Here is a 20,673-nt window from a genome sequence, read left to right on the forward strand (position 1 = left end):
GTTAGCTGTCAATATTCCCTTAAAAACCCACCATTGATGTGAAATGGAGGAATGACATTTTTATACCTAAAATTTAAAAACAAAAATTTGCCGAACTATTCTATTACCTGGAAGGAAAATTTACATTTTCTTAACTGGTTTAAAAATTAGAATATTCCTATGAATAACATTGAACAATTTCATAATTATACATGCATAAAAGATGAAGAAAACACTGGAGATTAGTAATATGAATGCTTTTTAGCACTTTTTCCTTTTTTCATATATATGGCAAGAAATGTACAAAAGGTAATTAAGTTCCCGATAGTGGAGAATGCAAAAGAATCACAAACTAAATCCCATAAAGCTTTTTAATTAAACAATGGAATGGTTTTAAGATGTGTTTTAGATTTGGGAGAAAAACCATTAATTATAATATTAGGTAAAAAAATGAATACTAATATTTTTGGATTGTTGCTGTTGGTTAAAAGTAAACAACAAGATGCAGGGTAATAAGCCTGGATTCAGGTAATACTTTTAATATAAGTTCCTTGAGGGAGGAATTAATAAGCATATTTGACTAGAAACAGCACATAACATGTATATTAGTTTTCTTTTTAATTAGATTTAGACAGAATTCATTATTTTTAATGGCTTTTCATTAGTGAACAGAAACCGTTATTTGGATATATTATGGTAAAATAAATTCAAGGTGTATGCTTATTTTCTGTGAAGAATCTCTTAGGTATTTAAAGAAATTATTGTTTGGGACGCAAATCCTAGATAAATATTTGAAATTCCTCACTTTTAGATAAAAGTATGATTTTATATGCTCTAAAACAGCAATTTTATCTCTTTCTCAAGTCAGATCTTAATAATGAACTGAATTCAATGAGATTGTCTACTTAAATTGCTGAAAAGTCTTACTGCTATATTTATATCTGTTCACATTGGACTTGTCAAATAATATTGCTGGAAGTAGAGGGTCAAAATTAGGTTTTTCTCTCAGATTTTATTTGAATTTTCTTTGAACACAATAACTTAGTTTTGGTACAAAATTTATGTATGTTGACCAAATTCTTGGATTAAATCTGCTTTAAAGAGATACTGAATTTAAAGTAGGTTTTACATGAGCCCAGAGTTACAGTATTTGCCATTATTTTCACGTGGGGAATTCTGTCTGTCTTAAACAGGCCAGTTGGTTAAACTCCAGTTGTGTGATTTATTCACATTACTGTAGAAATATGTCTTCCTGATGCTCGTCAGCTGAATTGTAGCATCTCAAAACAAGAAAAATACAGTGGCTTCTTAATGGTACACCAGGGAGGTAGAAGTGGTTCTTTTAATGCACAAATGAGTCATAAATTAAGCTAATAATGTTCTTCCGTAACTACAGTTTTTAAAGGTGAGTTTCTCCAACTTTATAATGTTTTTATATAATGTTAAATAATGAAATATCACCCACATGCTTGCTGTGTTTTCTTCAAACAAATCTCTCTTACTTTGGTTTTGCTCAGTGGAAATTCATACAAAGAGCTGAGGACAGCAATCTTAGCATTATCTATAAACCAGTGCCCATCACCTTTATCTGTTAGGCCATAGACCTACTCCCAAATATATAACAGTAAATCCAATAAAATACGGATATTCACAAAACTTAGATTTTATTTGACTTCTGATCAGTTTCATAAATATTTCTTCTTCTCGTCGGAGTAACCACAGGAAAATGACCCTATTGACAAAGAACAACCAGGAAACAAGCAAGGGTGTATTAACTGACTCAACTTCATTCAGAGCTAATGAGTTTTCCCACTCATTTCCATGTTTGGTTTTGCTACTCAAGCTAGAATACCACCATGCAAATTTTTTGGGTGTGTGTGTGTGTGTGTTTTTTTTTTTTTTTTCCCTCTTTAGTCTTCTTTGTTCTGTGACAAATTTTCAGTCTTTCCTGGTTGTTCATGACCTTGACGTTTTTGAGGAGTATCAGCCAAGTGTTTCATAGAATGTTCTTCAGTTTGGGTTTGTTTGATGTGTTTTCCTCATGATTAGACAGAGGCTATAGATTTTTAGAAAGAACCTACAGAGGTGATAATGCCCTTCTTACCACATCTGTCAAGATGTGCATAATGGTGTGTAGCATCACAGGTGATGGTAACGTTCACTACCTGGTTAAGGTGGAATTACCAGGCTTCTCCACTGGCAAGCTTGCTTTTTCTGTTCTTTGAAAGCTAGGCACTAAGTCCAGCTGTCGATGGGCGTAAGCTCCACTTCCCAGAGCTTCAAGGGTACTTTTTGACTCGCATTCTCCAAAATGGGAAGCACCAGGGCCCAGTATACTTTTCAGTGTTTCAAGGAGTGACTCCCCTGAAATGTCACCTTTAAAGTCCTGCCCTTGGGGAGGTGAGGGCCTCTCTTCTCTCTTTGTATATGGCAAGATGCTTGTATCGACCTGCCTTAGCCTTTCATTGGACTACATGCTTGTTTTCTCCATTAGACAATCAAGTTCTTGAGGGCCTGGGACACATTTTTGTAATAATAGCAGTGGTAGTGTAGCCACTATTTACGGAGTTTTCGTTGTTGGGCTCTTCTTTCATTTGTGTATTTGAGAGAGAGAACAAAGGGAGAGGGAAAGGGAGAAGCAGACACCCCCCCCTCCCAACACACACACACACTGAGCAGCGAACCTGACATGGGCCTTGATCCCAGGACCCCAGGATCATGATCTGAGCTGAAGGCAGATGCTTAACCACTGGAACCACCCATATACCCCGTTGTTGGGTACTTCGTAAAGTACTTTCCATTGCTTATCTCATTTAATCCTCAAAACTACCCTATGGCTTGGATACCATTAATTTTCCCCATTGTACAGATGAACAGACTGAGCCTCTGGCAGCTTCAGTTGTCCAGGGTAAGCCCAGGTGAACTGTGGCAGCTCCACCTGCTGGCATCCATTTTGTAGCACTGTGGCTGGTACAGAGCAGGTGTCAAGTCCATATTTAAATGTGTACAGTGATGAACTGATGAACAAGACTGGTTTTGGTCTTTAACTGACCTTCTTTCAATAGAGAACTCTGCTAAAGAACAGAAAAAATAAGAGAGCCTTAAAAATAATCATGCTTCAGTAAAGGCATTGAAAGCAAAGTTCTGTCACATTCCTTTCTTTAAAAAAAGTGTAATTGCCTTTAGTGGGCTAGTTAAATTTGCACATACCTTCCATCTTGGGCTTCATAAACTGCTTGTTGTACCTTCTCCCCATTCAGACTAATTTAACCTATTAGTGATGAAAGGAAGGAGGTTGACCTCCTGACTCTTGAAACCAAGGGAGTCAGGAAGAGTAGGAAGAAGTCAGCAGATAAAAGTATAAAATTAAAACTAAAATAGCACCATAGTGTCATTAGGAGACACAACTATGCAACTCTTTAATGTCATCTTCTAATTCATGTATTTGTGCGCAAAAATATGTATTAGCAACACTCTGTAGGTAGGGCTCTGCTTTACGTATGGCAATAATGGTAAACAACACAGAGAAGGAACCTTTTCTGAGAGTCACAAACTAATGAGGAAGACAGACATTAAATTAAGGAGTGGGCAACAAATTACATGAGTGATAGGCTGTCCCAAAGAACACAGGTGTCCATTGCCAAGTTGGTACATGGCCCTTGTGCATATGCCTCATGGAAACCACCAGCGTGTATTGACGATAACATTAAACCTTTGGGCAGGAGTTTTAAATGCATTCATGGAATTCACTAAAAAGAAAGTAGCTTTCATCACAGGTTGAGTGAGGTTTTACTGCCAATATAGATTCTCTGGCTGCAAATATGTTGGCAGTATGTCTTCATGAAGATTGCATTCCCACAAGACTCTCAACAGGCGAATGGCAAATTACTTTGGGCAGCCCAACCACCCTGTAGTTTCTATGCTCCCAGTCCAGCCCTTTTGGGAAGACAGCCTTGTCTAGTAGGTTGCTATGTCGGAGTTGGTGAGCAATTGAAAACGGATCCGGTTGCCAACTGCACATGTCCTTCTCATTCTAAGAAAGAGTCAGTAAGGGGAAACTGAAGTGCAAATGACTTTTCCTTCTTATTTTAGATGGAGAATGTCATATCTGAGGGTGGAAGGCTTCTTGCTGATTGGTTTTCTCCCCAAAACTAGGTTTAAGTTAACCACGGTCTTTATTTAGTGTCATGTTTTTTACTTAAAAGCATTTATTCAAACTTCTGAAAAACAAAGCATTCAATACTCTGAGATTGTACAACTGCAAATGATTAATGATATAATTCTCAGCGCTTTATAAAGTGTCTTAACACTGGAGAGATTTATACAGTGTGGAATGGCGATGGTGCTTCGATGTGAGAATAGGTAATCAATACCCCCAAGCTTGGAAAAGCGTTCTGTTTCCTCCACTAATGACATAGGGGTTTTTGCAAGCAAGGGTGTCTGGAGCATGAAGCACTTCAAAGAAAAATTAATTTAAAATCTGAAGTGGAAGATCAGTTTCAATTAAAATTGCACTTGAATGTACATTGGGTAGAAGTGTGAAAGCAAGCATGTAGTCGGCTTAAATCTTGAGATTGTTACCAGTGAATAAATGAATCCCACTGGTACGAACCCTGATTATATTTTTACAGAGTGCTAAATTATATGTCACCCATGTCTAGAAGGTTTTGAGAAATAATATGAATGGAAAGTGTGCTTCTGAGAGTTTTTCTTTATTAGTAGGATAATTACGAGGTGTCTGTGTTTTTACTAAGGACAGCTTGCATTCTTATTTCTTTGGAGTCAAACATGTTTGGATTTGTTTTACTGTGCATTTTTTTCATTGAGTATAATTTTATCGTACTAGTGAGTTTCTAAATGTCATTACACACACACACACATACACGATATTAAAACTTTAGCTTCCAGGGATGCCGTGGTGGTGCAGTCAGTAAGCATCTGGCTTTGGCTCAGGTCATGATCCCAGAATCCTGGGATCAAGCCCAGCCTTGGGTCTCTCTATTCAATGGGGAGCCTGCATCTCCTTTCCCCTCTGCCTGTAGCTCCCTCTGCTTGTGTGTGCCCTCCCTCCTTCCCCCCACTGTCAAATAAATAAAATCTTTTAAAAAAATAAAACATTAGTTTCCATCATTTGAACATATAGGCCCATGAGACACATCAACAATCACTTTATTCCTCTGGAAGAAAATTTAAAGAATGGACAGGAAATTGGAGCTATTCCTTATGTCCCTTTTCCCCTCCTTTTTTCCTTCAAATGTAATGATGCAGATGAAAATAAAGTTTGGCTAGAATATATGCAAATGCACACTCTGTTCCTTTATGACTCATCAGAGTCTTAGGGAATTTGTCCAAGAGGTGAAGAAACATGAGTGAAAAGCACTTGATGCTTCTTCTTTTAGTAAGGAGCCTTATAGTCAAGAAAATGGTGATGTTAACTTTTTCTAGAAAGCCTTATAACACTTGTAAATGATTCTGAAAAGTGCCCTGAGGTTGCTAAACCTTTGTGGAGCAGCTAGCATGTTCTTCCTGATAGTCTTTTCCATCTTCCTGTTTCGGATGAGAATTAGGGAAAATGACCCAGATGTAGAAGGAAGCCAGGTTATTGGCCAGGTAGCAAGAATATGCATCATTTTTTTGGGGGGGGGGTGTCACATCGATTGCTCTTGCAGCCTTGACCATTACTGTGACTAAAAAGATGTTCTGTGGTTGTCTCTTTTTTCATAGGACCATTGTTTACATCAACTGTGAGCTGTATGGACTTAGGGGGTGGGGATATTGATGGCCTGTGTGAACATGGTAGTGTGTTGGGCACAAGTGTGTAGGCTTTTATTCAGCAGTAGGAAGACTTACGGTGTCTCTTGTTTCTCCATTCCACGATGCTAGGTTTAGAGAGAGGTAGGAAAAGTACTGGTGGTTGGATGAGTTGGTCTCTTCAGATCACTTTGGCTATTCCATCCTCATCTGATATGTGAAGAAATTTATTTTTATTATTTTTTTTAAAGAGTTTATTTCTTTTTGACAGACAGAAATCACAAGTAGGCAGAGGCAGGCAGAGAGAGAGAGAGAGGAGAAGCAGGCTCCCTACTGAGTAGACAACCTGACATGGGGCTCGATCCCAGGACCCTGAGATCATGACCTGAGCTGAAGGCAGAGGTTTACCCACTGAGCCACCCAGGCGCCCCTGATATGTGAAGAAATTTAAAACTGAAACCTAGGTCTGTCTCTCTCTCTCTCTCTCTCTATATATATATATATATATATATGTATATATATATATGCACATTATCCTTTATTGTTTGGAAAACCTAAAAATTGTAACATTTAGATTTATTTCATATCCTATTCTTAAAAAGAGATGTAAATCTTTCTAGCAAAGGGTGTTTCCTTTCAAGGGGCCACTCCTGCTTTGTCATGTCAAAAATGTTAAAGGCTGGGTGCAGAAAAAATCTCAGAGCCTGTTATCAACTTAATAGACATCACCCCCAGATTATTTCGTTTCCAAGTAGTGCAGACAGGTGGGTGCAGTATATTTTCTCTGCCCATGCCTTCTTGTTACCCACTAGGATTCTGCACTGTTGCATTTTCATTCCTGCTGCATGTATCCCCCCAAAAGCCTGCCTTTATGTAGTGCTGCATTTATTCTGAGTGCACCTTTATACCCCCATATCCTGTGCCAGGGAGGGATTGAGGAGGAGAGGTGAGTGCCTGAATCCACTAATTTACAATTTCTGGCCAAACCGAAAAATCTTCCCCGATTAACCAAAAGATAATCCTGCCTCATTGCCCCACTCTTTGTCATCACTCTCATCCTGTGTTATGTGGCCTTTAATTTTTAATTTTTCCTTTTTCCAGTTCACAGACTCATAGGAGCTGTTGTGTTTGGTATACTGTTGATAATAGCAAAACATGCTGAACAGAAGAAGGTGGTTTCTTGTGAATAAATGCTTTGCTTATTTTAGAAGACTTACTTAGAATTTTTTAAAAATGCAAACAACTCTGACAGCCCTTCTGCTCAGCTCCCTTAATCTGATTACAGATAAAGTAGCAAATGTTTGATTACAAATCAAGAAGCAAAACCATCTTAAGGAACATGTCTTTTCTTTAATCTTATCGCCCTATCAAGCAAATGGCTTGGATCCATAGTTTTCAACAGACTGACATCTTTGGGTGGGAACATTGGCGGGGGGTGTGGGGTGGGGGTGTGATGTACTTTCAGAGATACAGTGGTTGACTTTTTACATCCTGTTCATTTCACCCCTAACCCTTGAGTCATGAGGACTGAAGTGTGTTTCTCTTTTAACAGGTGCCTATGGTCCTGAGCACTGGGTCACATCTAGTGTCAGCTGCGGGGGCCGTCTCCAGTCTCCCATAGACATTGTAGACCAGCATGCACGGGTCGGCGAAGAGTACCAGGAGCTGCAGCTGGATGGCTTTGACAATGAGTCTTCTAACAAAACCTGGATGAAAAACACAGGGAAGACAGGTAGACTCCTGACTTTTTTACTAGTCAACAAATCAATGGGAAATGGTTTTAGATGGCTCTAATATTTACCTTACCCATGGTTTTTGCTCCTTCAGTAGTGCGTGTTGCTATAAGGAACATAGAGTGAGAGCTTTGGAATTAGCTCTTGGTTCGAGAACCAGCCACTTGCTCTACAAGCTGTGTTATTTGGGGCAAATTACTTAACCACTCTGTGCCTCGGGTTTTAGAAATACAATAAAGGTGCATAATAAAATATCAGCCTCATAAGGTTGTAAGGATTTAGTGAATCCATATAGGTAAAGTGTATATAAAATGGACTTTCAGAAATCTGCTTTAACCTTTATGGTGACCACCAGCCACATGTGGCTATTTAAATTTAACTATTAAGTCCGTCAGTAAGTAAGGCTAAAGTTCACTCCCTCAGTGGTAATAGCCACATATTTTTTTTTGTATATCCCCCCTGACTTTGTTAGGTTGTTTATGTGCAGCGTTTGAAAGCAGAGGATGCACATTAAAATCTTCATGGAGTTTTTTTGGGCGGGGGGGGAGATCTGACTTTTATTTAACATGATATAACTTTAATATATATATAATGTGATGATTTGATACATGTTTATATTTTCAAGTAATTACCATACTTGGTTAGTTAACACTCTAATCACTTCACATCCTCCGTTCCCTCCCCCCACCTTCCTTCCTCCCTTCCTTTGTTTCTTTTAGTGAGAACATTTAAGACATACTTTCTTAGCAGCTCTGAAGTATGCAGTAAGGCATTGTTGACTATAGTCCCCATGATTATACATCCCCAGAACTTACTTCTCTTAAAATGGATCTTTATAGCCTTTAATCACATCTTTCCATTTACTGCACATTCAGTCCCTGGCAACCACCATTCTACTCTCTGTTTCTATGATTTCAGCTTTTTTTTTTTTTTTTAAAGGTTATTTATTTACTTATTTGACAGAGATCACAAGTAAGCAGAGAGGCAGGCAGAGAGAGAGGGAGAGGGAAACAGGCTCCCGGCTGAGCTGAGAGCCCAATGTGGGACTCGATCTCAGGACCCCGAGATCATGACCTGAGCCAAATGCAGAGGTTTAACCCACTGAGCCACCCAGGTGCCCCGATTTCAGCTTTTTTAGGTAACATATATAGGTGAGACCATAGTACATTTGTCTTTGTCTGACTTACTTCACTGAATATAATGCCCTTAAGGTCTACCCATGTTGTCACAAATGGCACGATTTCTTTCTTTTTTATGGAAGAGTAATACTCCAATGTATATTTTACTTGTCTGGTCATCAGTTGTGGATACTCATTGTTTCTATGTGTCGTCTCTTGTGAATAATGCTACAGCGAACATGGAGGGGGCAGATATCTCTTTGGGATAGTGATTTCATTTCCTGAAGTAGAATTTCCAGAAGTAGAATTGTTGGATCATATGGTAGTTGTATTTTTAGTGTTTTGAGGAACTGCCATATTCATTTCTGTAGCATCTGCACCAATTTCTGTTTCCACCAACAGTGTACAAGGGTTCTCTTTTCTCCACATCCTCACCAATACTTTCTATGTCTTGTCTTCTTGATAATAGCCATCCTTACAGGTGTGAGGAGCTATCTTATTGTGGGGTTTTTTGTGTTTTTTTTTTTTTTCTTTTTTGGAAGACTTTATTTATTTTTTTACTGGAGAGAGAGAGAGAGAGAGAGAGAGAGAGAGAGAGAAAGAACAAATGAGATGGGAGTACGTCAGAGAGAGAAGCAGACTCCCTGAGGAGCTGGGAGCCTGATGTTGGACTTGATCCCCAGACTCCGGGATCATGACCTGAGCTGAGGGCAAGTTGCTCAGCCAACTGAGTCCCCCAGGCGCCGTTATTGTGGTTTTGATTTACATTTTCCTGATGGTCATTGAGCACTTTTCGTGTACCTATTGGCCCTTGGTGTATCTTTGGGAACATGCCTAGGATCTTTTGCCAACTTTTAACCAGGGTTATTGAGTTGTTTTGGGTTTTTGTTTTTATTTTATAGTGGGTTTTTATTGGGGTTTTTTGCATGAGTTCTTTATGTATATTGGGTATTAAAATCTCTATCACATGCATAGTTTGCAAATTTTTTTTCCTATTCAATAGATTGCCTTTTTATTTTTTTAAATTGTTTCTTTTGCTGTGGAGAAAGAAGCTTTTTAGTTCAATGTGGTCTCATTTGTTTGGTTTGTTTGTGTTGCTCGTGCTTTTTGTGGTATGTCCAGAAAATCATCACTAAAACCAATGTCTAGGCGCTTTTACCTGATGTTTTCTTCTAGGAGTTTTATGGCTTCAGGTCATACATTAGAGTCTTTAATTCATTTCAAGTTAATTATTGTAAATAATGTAAAGTAGGAGTCCAACTTCATTAACTTTTGCATGTGAATACTTAGTTTTTCCAACGCCATTTATAGAAGAGACAGACTATCCTTTCCCCTGAGTGTTCTTGGCTCTCATGTCAAATATTAGTTGGTTATACATTGTATATGTGTGGGTTTGCTTCTGGACTCTAGATTCTGTTCATCAGTCTGTGTGTGTTGCTACACCAGTATCATACTCTTTTGGTTACTGTAGCTTTGTAGCATAGTTTGAAATGCCTCCAGCTTCATTCTTCTTTCTTAGAATTCCTTTGGCTCTTCAGGGTCTTTTATGGTTCTGTAGAAATTTTAGGTTTTTTTTTACTGTTTCTATGAAAAATACCCATAGACTTTTGATAGCGATTGCACTGAATTTGTGGATCATGGGTAGTGTTAAACCAGCCTTATTTGAAATGCTTGGTAGCCATATATGGTCAGCAGTTACCGTAGGGAGGGAGGCAGCAAGATCAAGTGCATTGTCATTGCAAAAAGGTCTGTTGGACAGCTCTGTGCCAAATGCACAAATGGAAGTAAAATTCTTACCTCTTTGGTTTTTTGCTTTTTTATTTTTTTAAAGATTTTTATTTATTTATTTATTTGACACAGAGAGAGAGGGAGGGAGAGAGCATACACAGGCACGGGAAATGGTAGGTAGGGGAGAAGCAGGCTTCCCGCTCAGCTTGGAGTCTGATGCCAGGGTCAATCCCAGGACCCTGAGATCATGACCTGAGCCAAAGGCAGCAGCTTAACTGACTGAGCCACCCAGGTACCCCAAGGTTTTGCTTTAATATTTCCTATTACATTAGAGGACAGAGGAACATGTTCTCCTGTGTTTATATATCAGGCCAGCAACCTGATGCTCCTGCCTTTAATTATCCCCATCGCCCTAATTTGTCTTTGGAAATTTATGAATACAGAACTTCATATTTTCACCATTGCTACTACAAAGAGCTACCTCCCTCTTAATCACTATTGTGCAATTATCAGTTTCAGATGGTCCATGGAATTAGAGAATGCCTTGCTGTGCTCCCACTGTGTGACCTGAAAATAAACACAGAGGTGTTATATTATGTCTCTGCTTAGTGCTACCTGGGTTTCTATTGGTACTAAGTATATTTTTTGTATCTTATTTTTTGACTCTTAAAACTCTAATCCATTAAAACAGGCTCACTGTCTTTCTCTCTTTTTTGAAATAATCCCTTTGTAACCAAGTGTGTCACTACAAACCATTCTTAGTAATCCCTTTCAACAGCCTTAGCTGGCCACAGCCCCCACACTGGGCTATAACAACTTCAGTGTCAGCCTTTTGGTTTCATTCTTACTGTGGGTCACAAACTTGCCTTTTTCTTTTCTTTTTTTTTTTTTAATTTCTTTCTCCTTCCTTCCATCCTTCCTTCTTTCCTTTCTGTTTAAAAATTTTATGTATTTCCTTTGGAATGTGATAGCCCCCAGAGTCCAGGGAGGAGAACACAGAGAGAGGAGAGAGAGAAACTCAAGCAGACTCCACTTGAGTGTGGAGCTGGACACGGGGCTCCATCTCACAACCCTGAGATTAGAACCAAGCTGACACCAAGGGTCGGTGTTCAACCAACTGTGCTCCCTCAGGTGCCCCAGAATTGCCTTTTCTTTTGACCTAAGTGGCTACATGGGCGACTTTGGGGGGATCCATTTTCCTTCTCCAAATCAACATTTGTCTGAGATTATTCATGGTTGATTGCTTTGGGTTGGCCTGGTGTGTTCATAGAATTGCTTCTCAAGTCAGCACCATGATTCCTGACTTCAGACTCTTCTTTGTAATGTTCTCATGATCAGTTCTCCTTGCCTTATCTCAGGCTACCCTCTCCTATACCTTAAGTCATCCATCTGGGTCTATCTGCTCAGGAAAAATGTGTGTGACTGATAAGGTTATCTGTACACACTTTTTCACCCCTCCCTCCCTTCCCCAATGTAGATTGTATATTTATTGTTACAATTCAGAATTTCTCTACCAGTGGTCCTGCTTTATGTTTCCAATGTGAGCATCCTTTGGAGAACCAGGATGGGAATATTGACTCCCCCAACAATCTGAATGTGGTGGACCGTAGTGTTGTCCTACTGGGTATAATCAGACCTCAGAGCCGAGTGCCACCTCAGTGCCACATTCCAGAACCTGCCAAAGGCAATTCGCTGGGCTCTTTGATGTGGTTTTCTACTTGACTTTCAATGCTTGACAGCCTTCTGCAAAGATAACAGGTTTCAGTGATAGCTTTCAGCTTGGTATCTCCAATGACAGGTTTTAGATGAGTTGGGGGGTTCACTCAATGCAAGTTGATTCATGACCTTGGTCTTCTAGGAGCTGATTTTCAATCTCTGTCACCGTGCTGACTTCCTGGAGTGATCCACAACTTGTTGCATGTCTGCGTGTATGCCTGGTTTTCTAGCATAGCCATCCAAATATGAGCACATTATATCAGAATTTGAGAAGAAGCACACCTTTCTGAGAAGCAGAAATAAATCCCTTTACTTCTCAGACTGTACTTACTATAAATTCATGACATCATCCTAGACAGACTATATCTCAAATAATCTATGATGATTCTCTAGGACTGTTTTATAAAACACGACAATCATGTATATGCAAGTTTGAACCTGGAATTATTTTTCTGTTCTCTTAAGTTTCAACGTATGGTGGTGTAGAAACTTGAGTGCAAAAATCACACTGTTTTGTTCATCTTCTTTGTTTTTTTAAATCTTCTTCTTCTTCCTTTTTTTTTAATAAGCACAAACCTAGAAACTTCTTTCATCCTATACTTCTTAAAATGCTAAAGAAGTTCATGAATTTTCAAGTATTTTGGAGAAATGAAGATTCAGTTGCTTTGTCCATTATGCATGGATCATATAAATTCAACTGAAAAACAGTATACAGACAATGTAGGGTGCTGTGTCTAAATTAAGGGCGAGGATTGATAATATTCCCAGTGAGTAGTATTGATAGGTAACCTAGAAAGACACCCATTTATCTTCAGCCCTAACTGAAGTTGAGGTGGACCTACAGCTGGTGGTGTTCCAGAAAAGGAATCTGGACCTAGGAAGGAAGAGACCTCAGAATGTGAGGAGAAAGTAACCAGTAGAGGAAATGCACCAAGTGCTAGAAGTCCAAAGATGAATTCCCTCTGCTGCTACCAGTGGCATGCAAAAACGTGCCACAGGAAAGTCTCCAAAATTCAGCCCTGTCCTAATATAGCTCATGGGAAAAGAAAGGCCTTCCCGGGTTTGGGGACCCCAAATGCTGAAGAGCCCAAGACCCCAGGTAAAGGCCCAGGAAAGAAGTCATGAATCAAAGAAGAAGCAGAGAAAGAATGAAATTCTTCATTGGGAAGAAAGACCCATAACAGACTCAGGACAAGTTCTTCACTATTTCTACTAAATCTGCAAGGAAATCTTTCCATACCTCAGAAGCCTGGCCCAGAAATCTCAACATTTCCCAGTTGACCTAAAGTTAGAGCGTCAAGCAGAAGGAAACTTCCAAACTCCCTAAAGAGCTTTTTAAAAATATCCAGGTCCTGCAGTGCCTGGGTGGCTCAGTGGGTTAAAGCCTCTGCCTTTGGCTCAGGTCATGATTTCAGGGTCCTGGGATCGAGCCCCGCATCGGGCTGTCTCCTTGGTGGGGAGCCTGCTTCCTCCTCCCTCTCTCTCTGCCTACTTGTGATCTCTGTCTGCCAAATACATAATTAAAATCTTAAAAAAAAAAAAAAAAAATCCAGGTCCTGACCACTGTTGTAGCCTTCCCCAAAAGTGAGCTCTGGACGTAAGTGCTTTTTGAAAAACCTTGGCAAGTATTACAGGTGTGTGTTTGTGGGTGTAAGAACCTGTCCTTTGAAGTAAATTCATTTTTTAAATTGCTCTTCTGTGTATTTTCTAACATAATAGAGGAAAAACACAATGCTTCAGTGTGGTTTGTTATTAAAGTGTAACATTTGCTTCTGAGTAAACTGTTGGCATTCCAAAAACATTTGCATTCCAAAAACATTTTTACAAAACGTGATATCATCGAACTAAGGTTTTGCAAGATGTTACCCTTTTGAGGAACTGGACAAAGGGGACAGAAGACCACTGCATTATCTCTTACAACTGCAAGTGAATCTATAATTACCAGAAAAATTAAAAGGTTAATTAAAGAAGCCCCACAGAAGCCACATGGTCTTTCTTTGTTCTGGTTCTTCACTTTATATTTATCTTGGATACCTAGATGAAGAAAAAACTTCTTTTTCGTTCTCCATTAATTTTTAACCAACATGTGGGGTTTTTTTCTCCAAAAGTCCTTTTGTGAATTTTGTTCTTCCAGAAAATAAATTCAGTAGAGAGTATTTATTTTTTGTGATGGAAATTTACAGGTCACTTATCTGTAAAATAGACTGTCTTTTGGATATTAAAATATGAATATAGAAAGTTAATATTTAAAGCAGCCTATTACATACAGACAGTAACTTTCTCATAAAACAGTTTTAATGTTCATATCTGTCTTAACCCCTTGAGAGGGCTATATATCCAATCCAGGATAATCAATAGAGCAAGTTAGTTGTACGTAGCCCACTTCTCGAAAGTTGTCTAAAATATCTTTACAAGACTGATAGCATCTCTCTTTTTCTTCCTGAGAAGCCATAACTGTCTACTGTGCCACTTCTCATTTGATTTCATCTAAAGTTATTTCCCTTTCTTTCATTTTTGTAAAATGAAAAGGTAATGCATTCATCAAGAACATTTCAAGATAATCTTGCTATTCCTAGCATTAGCTTCTAGCTAAATGATCAGAATTTAAGACTTAGACGGTGCTTCTGATGTATGTTAATAAGCCATGGGCTCCTGTGAATTTTAACTATTTGGAGAGCTTTTGGTGTTTGGTGTTCACTACTTTTTCTTTCCTCCCACACCAAGGACAGATAGTCAAGGCATTTGTCATCATGCATTCATTTACTTCCATTTTCCCATTTTATATTTGTCTACTCTGTGTTTTTTCCCTTGCCTACTTTCTTTCCTACTTATCTGCATTTGCCACAGTGCCTTACATCGATGGATTCAGGAAATCATTGTTAAATTAATTAAAGAAGATAGATTACAATAGAAAAGGATGGAAGCAGCCCAAGTGTCCATCGATAGATGATCAGTTAAAGAAGAGATGCTATATAGATATACAATGGAATATTATTTAGCCGTAAAAAAGAATGAAATCTTATCATTTTAACCATGTGGATGGAGTTAGAGAGTATAATGCTAAATAAAATAAGTCAGAGAAAGACAGATACCATGTGGTCACTCATTTTTAGAATTTAAGAAACAAAAGAAATAAACAAGAAAGAGACAAATCAAGAAACAGACTCTCAACTATGGAGAACAAACTGCTGGTTACAGAGGGAGGGCGAGTGAAACAGATGATAGGCTTTAAGAACACACTTATGTTGAACAGTGAGTCCTGTATAGAATTGTTGAATCACATGAAATTAATAAACTGCTGTGTGTTAACTAACTGAAATTAAGATAAAAACTTTAAAAAGTAAAACTTTTCCTGTTTCAGAGGTCTAAATTCTTGGGTTCTTTCCATTCGTCTTGTCTGAACTCTGGAATTCAAGTCAGAGCTGTTTCACTGGGTCTGTCTTTAGCTAGATATGCTACAAGCATGTCTGCTCAGCTCCATTTTTTTTCTCTGACTCCCACAGCCCCAGCCCTTGTGCCATGGTAGTAGAAAGAAGTTTTGGGGTAGATGGAAACGGATTACATGCCAATTACATAACCAGTGATAATGGGAAAACCAGTGCTGTTTTACACAGGGAGACTTAAGTAAATTTTGAATTTGGGGGGTCATGTCTGAGGCCTGTCTTTGTTTTTTAGAGCATAGTTCTCTCGGCTAGATTGATATCTGTCATACATTGTATGATTCAAGGGTCAACTTACCTACTTTATTCATCTTGCTGGGTTTAGCAGTGAGTTCACTGAGACTTGGGATAATCCCATGACTTGACAGCTCCTGGATGTCTGAGGCTGCTCCAACTTAACATGTCCAGTCTCTCCTTAGCAGATGACTATAGTGAAGTCTCAACTTTTGTTCCTACCAACTAGTGTTGCTTTCTTCCCATGCCTTCTTCATTTAGTAGCCAGAATAATTTCATTTCCCAAATCTGATCATATCTGTCTTTCTGTCTCACCCTCTTTCCTTCTTGTTCTTTCTTTCAGCCATATCAAGGTCTTTCCATTTCTCTTGGGGATGAAGATAGATTGATCGCTGTCCCTGCCTCATTCCCCAGCTTCTGTGTCACACCCTGCTGTCTGGGCACCAACCACCTGGCTTTGTCTTACTTGCTCTCACTACAGCAGGGCCTTTGCATCAGCTTCTTTTTTTCTGGGCAAGCTCCCCTCTTGTCAGTACTTCCCAAGGTTGCTCCTTTAACTATCAACTCATGTAATTTCATCAGTCCTTGAAGATACCCACTTCCCTTCCCCTGTCTGGGCTTGGACTCACCTCTTACCACTTGTCCCACTTGCTGAGCTGCTTCTGCTGTTGTTTAGTTGCCAGGACCTGTCTTTCCCCCAGCTGTACCCTCCCTGAAGCCAAGATCTATGCCTGATTCACTAACCTTTTCTTCTCTGGTCATAAGTTGGTAAATATTTGAAGAAATAAATGCCAATGTTAGATAAGCTCATGTTTCTTGACTGCCAGACCAGAATGTTACCCTTTTACCAAGAGCCCTAAGCATCCCCTCGTGGACATCTGCATTTTGGGTGGTCTGGGGGTGGGGGTAAAGGGTCCCACCATCAAGATCCAATCATAGTGGTCTTTTCTCATTTTGTAGTGTTAAAAATTGGTTGGGAATAGTGGAAGTAAATAGCAAGCAGCTAGTTTCCCTGCCATCCATTTTTATTTAACTTTTGGCACCTACTGCTGTTTACTCAGATTTTGGTATGAACATTTGCTTTAGCCCAGCATCATATAGACATGTTGAGTCTAATTTATAAACAGTGGGTGGATGTCCTGCAAACATTGCCATGAATGCCAGGTACTCAGTTATCCCTTCGAGCTCAGGAGAAAACCCAATTCCTTATCTGTAGTGTGACTCCCACCTTTTCCCTCCCGCTGCGCACAGCCTGGGGTATTATTACATTTGGGGGAGCCTCAGACACAGGAGAAGTCTGTAAAAGCTATGGCTTGTCTCCCTAGGATAATAACCTTTATAAACAACGCTTATGCAATTATACAGTGTCATCTTTATGCTGTAATGTCATACAGCAATGACTGTTGTAAGCATCCTCGTTTGTCAATCCTGTGATCTCCCAGCAGACCCGTGAAGCTACTGTTGTAACATTCCAGTTTTAAAGAATGGGAACTAGAGCACCAAGAAATGTAATGCCTTTCCTACAAGTGGAGTGTGACAGGTGGTAGTAGTCAAATTCAGACTCAACTGGCTCCAGAGTCTGTCTCTGTCTCTGTGCCTGTGCTCTGCATTTTACTTCCTGTCTCAGAAGGGTGTAGACCCAAAGCCCTTGGGTGGCTCCTGCTGTGGACTATGAACTCTAGGTTCAGAAACTCCAGATTTGAAGCCTTCGCTCCTTCTGCTCCCTTTGTCGTTCTGCTGTGATTCCATCCCAGTCCACAGTAGTGGTTCAACAACCAGAGGGCCTGTTCTACACTCCCATGTACCTTTCCTGTTTACCCCTCCTTTCCTATCAGTCTCTATCCGTTAGCTGTTATACCATCATGTCGCCTAATCCGATTCAACTTACTTCTGTGGTTTTAATGTTGAAATTAAAATTCATTACTCCCAGCATGGAGCCCAACTCAGGGCTTGAACTCACAACCCTGAGACTAAGACGTGAGCTGAGATCAGAAGTCAGACACTCAACTGACTGAGCCACCCAGGTGCCCCTTTATTATTATCACAGTAGTATCTACTTACTGTTTTTCTTTCAACTGGCTCTCTTTATTTTAATTACAGAAATTGATTATAAAGGAAAACTTGGTACCAACACCTTAATGGGAAGACCTGTTCTATTTGACTTGGAGAGACTAATACAGGCATATATATGCCTGTGACCTGTGATATAAATCAAATTACCAAAGTTACTAAATTGAGCATAATACTTACTTTTGGGTACAAGGGGGAAATGAGAGTATCAGGGAAGTGTGGAGAGCAGATCAGCACCACATTGATATTTTTTTCCCTTTGATGTAAACAAAGCATAGAAACAATCAAGAAGAGAAAATACGTTTTTTTACTCTGTGTTGTAATGAATTCAGAGCATCTATTCAGCACTTAAAATCTCTGTCAAGTCTTGCTGTGGTCCCTGTCCTAGGACACTTTATTTTGTGAGGAAGTCAGTATTGCTTTAAAATGGAACTTGAGGGGTGCCTGGGTGGCTCAGTCAGTTAAGCGTCTGCCTTCAGCTCGGATCATGATCTCAGGGTCCTGGGATAGAGCCCCAAGTCTGTTATGTTTCCTACTTGGCGGGAATCTGCTCCTCCCTCTGTCCTCCCCCAACCCCTCCCCCTGCTTGTGCATGCTCTCTCTCTCTCTCATATAAATAAATAAAACCTTTTTTTTTTTTTTTAATGGAACTCGATCTGAAAAAGGAGAGTCACACCTTTGTGGGCCCCTCTCTTTGTGGCACGTGAACTCTGTCCATACCTCCACAGAGGAGTCTGACAGGAATCTCCACTGAATGTGTACTTGTTGGCTTTCTGGCTGGTTGGTTAAGGCCTTTCCCTGTGTGATTTCCTTCAGGCATCAAAACAGCCTTGCCCCGTTGACCCTTTTAGTGCCATGGGAACAGTGGTGGAGACTGAGGCACAAAGAAGCCAGGTAACTTGGCCCAAGGTCATCTGCTCTAAAGTAAGCAGAACTGGATTCTGACCCAGGTCTGTCCATCTTCTGAGCTCTTAATATATTCTGTGTTCTGTAGGAAGTATCTTCATTTTGTTTTCAAACAGCTCTGTGTCCTCAGTGGTTATCAGAAAATGGTTACGTGATAGCGGAGAAAGTTCTCCCTTCACAGTTTTATAGGTAAACAAAAATAGAAGTCGCATTGAGTGGGAGGAGTAGGAACATGGAGCGTGCTGTGTGCTCTAGTGAGGAAAACAGTAAAATGAAAAATGAGATTAATGTTTCAGATTGTACAGTTCCCTAATTATGCTTTTAATTATTCATATAAAACAAGTAAAATGACCCCTGACAGAGACATAAATGATTTAGGTAAAATCAAATATTTATAAGATGCTGCTGAGTCCCTGGGTATATTGTAACAGATGCACTCAAAATGCTTTGCCTTCATCCTTTGGATGCAAAATGTTACATATAGAATTTATAACAGGATGAGAGTAATCAAAAGTATCTAAGACACTACTGACCTAATTCATAGGTATTTTGGCTTTAGAACTAACGGCATGTGATTGGTTTACTGTGTTTTATCTTATAAAATAGCATACTGTGTTTTAGGGATGTCCAAATGACAACCCCTGCTTGTTTCTGCATTCTTAATGGTGGGAAAAAAAAAATCAAAGGAAGAATAAGATTCCATGACACATGAAAACTATATCCATATTTTAGTTTGGATAAAGTTTTATTGGAACAGTCATTTACATGTTGTGCTTGGCTGCCTCTGTGCTACAAGGACTAGGTTGGGTTGTTGCAACTGGGATCTCAGGGCCCTCAGAGACAATCTTGCCCTTGAGAACATTTGCCAACCCCTATTAAATGTGCCTAGCACACAGCACAGGTAAAACAGCCATCACGTGTTTAATCTGCGCAAGAAACACTTGCTTTGACTTCATTTCATCTCTTAATTTGCTGTCCCACTAATTGAACATTCATTGTATATTTTTTCAGAAATTGGAGAAAAAGTGTCTTTTGAATGCAATAAAAAGGGATTTATACGAGCAGGGTTCCTTTACTTGCTTTTAATGCTTCCTTTATATAGAGGAGTACTGAAACTAATTGCAGTGTTTTAGAGATGGGTCATTAGCCTCGTCCCAATCTTTTACGGAGACCTAATTTTCATGCAGGATTTCTCGCTAAAGCTCGAACTGGGATCTCTTTAGGAAGAAGAAACAGTGATGATACAAAAGCTTTTCTGTGGTTTACAAATTTGGCTGTTGATCACAAACCATGAAGTATATTGGTTGACATCTTACCCATATTTAGCAGCCAGTGAGTGTTTGTTGAATGAATGCATGAATTCACTTTAGAAAACAAACAAACAAAGGGAGTGTCTCACTTCTAAAAGAAAATCTGTTTCTTAATGCATCTGGATACTACATTCCTTTTGGGAAAATAATTGTTATGCCAGTATAAATCCAAGATATTTATTCTCAATTTCTCTTTCCTGTGTTTTAGGAGGAAGATACTTTTGAAAGTTAGGATTTAAATTGACGAAGGTTCCCTATGTTTTGGAATTCTCAGGTGTTCTTTTGGATGGGTTAAGTAAAATTTTCCTACATGTGAAATAATTTAAAAAAAAAAACATTACATTAAATCTAGTTATCTGCAGTTATTTGAATGATTTAATGTATAACATTTTGCCAGCATTTTCCTGGGCACTGTTTTCAATACCATGTTTTCATGATATTCAGTATTTCAAAATTTCAGGGTATTCAGTACCACTGTTTTCAAATATCATGAATGCAACCCCCACCTTTGCCATATGTCCACTGATACTGCCTTAAAATGGAAAGAACCTGCAAATTTTATTTCCTGATATCTTTGTCTAAGCTTTCTAATCAAAGAAACCTGCCTCTCACATCTGGCTTATCATATGTTTTTCCCACCTCATTCCAGAGAACCCAGGGGTAGCCCCAGGAGTCAATGCTTACAAAA

General features: G+C 39.2%; 1 protein-coding gene across 5 annotated transcripts in view; it reads left to right on the forward strand.

Annotated features, from left to right (window-relative positions):
• PTPRG (protein tyrosine phosphatase receptor type G) overlaps nucleotides 1–20,673 on the forward strand; it is a 703,069-nt gene that overhangs the window by 399,905 nt on the left and 282,491 nt on the right. For all 5 annotated transcript variants that reach the window (XM_059161377.1, XM_059161376.1, XM_059161378.1 and 2 more), the window contains one exon: nucleotides 7,283–7,462. In XM_059161377.1, the coding sequence (XP_059017360.1) occupies nucleotides 7,283–7,462 (180 nt within the window). The remainder of the gene's footprint in view (nucleotides 1–7,282; nucleotides 7,463–20,673) is intronic.

The sequence above is a fragment of the Mustela lutreola genome, chromosome 2 (genome assembly GCF_030435805.1).
Source record: "Mustela lutreola isolate mMusLut2 chromosome 2, mMusLut2.pri, whole genome shotgun sequence".
NCBI classification, from domain to species: domain Eukaryota; kingdom Metazoa; phylum Chordata; class Mammalia; order Carnivora; family Mustelidae; genus Mustela; species Mustela lutreola.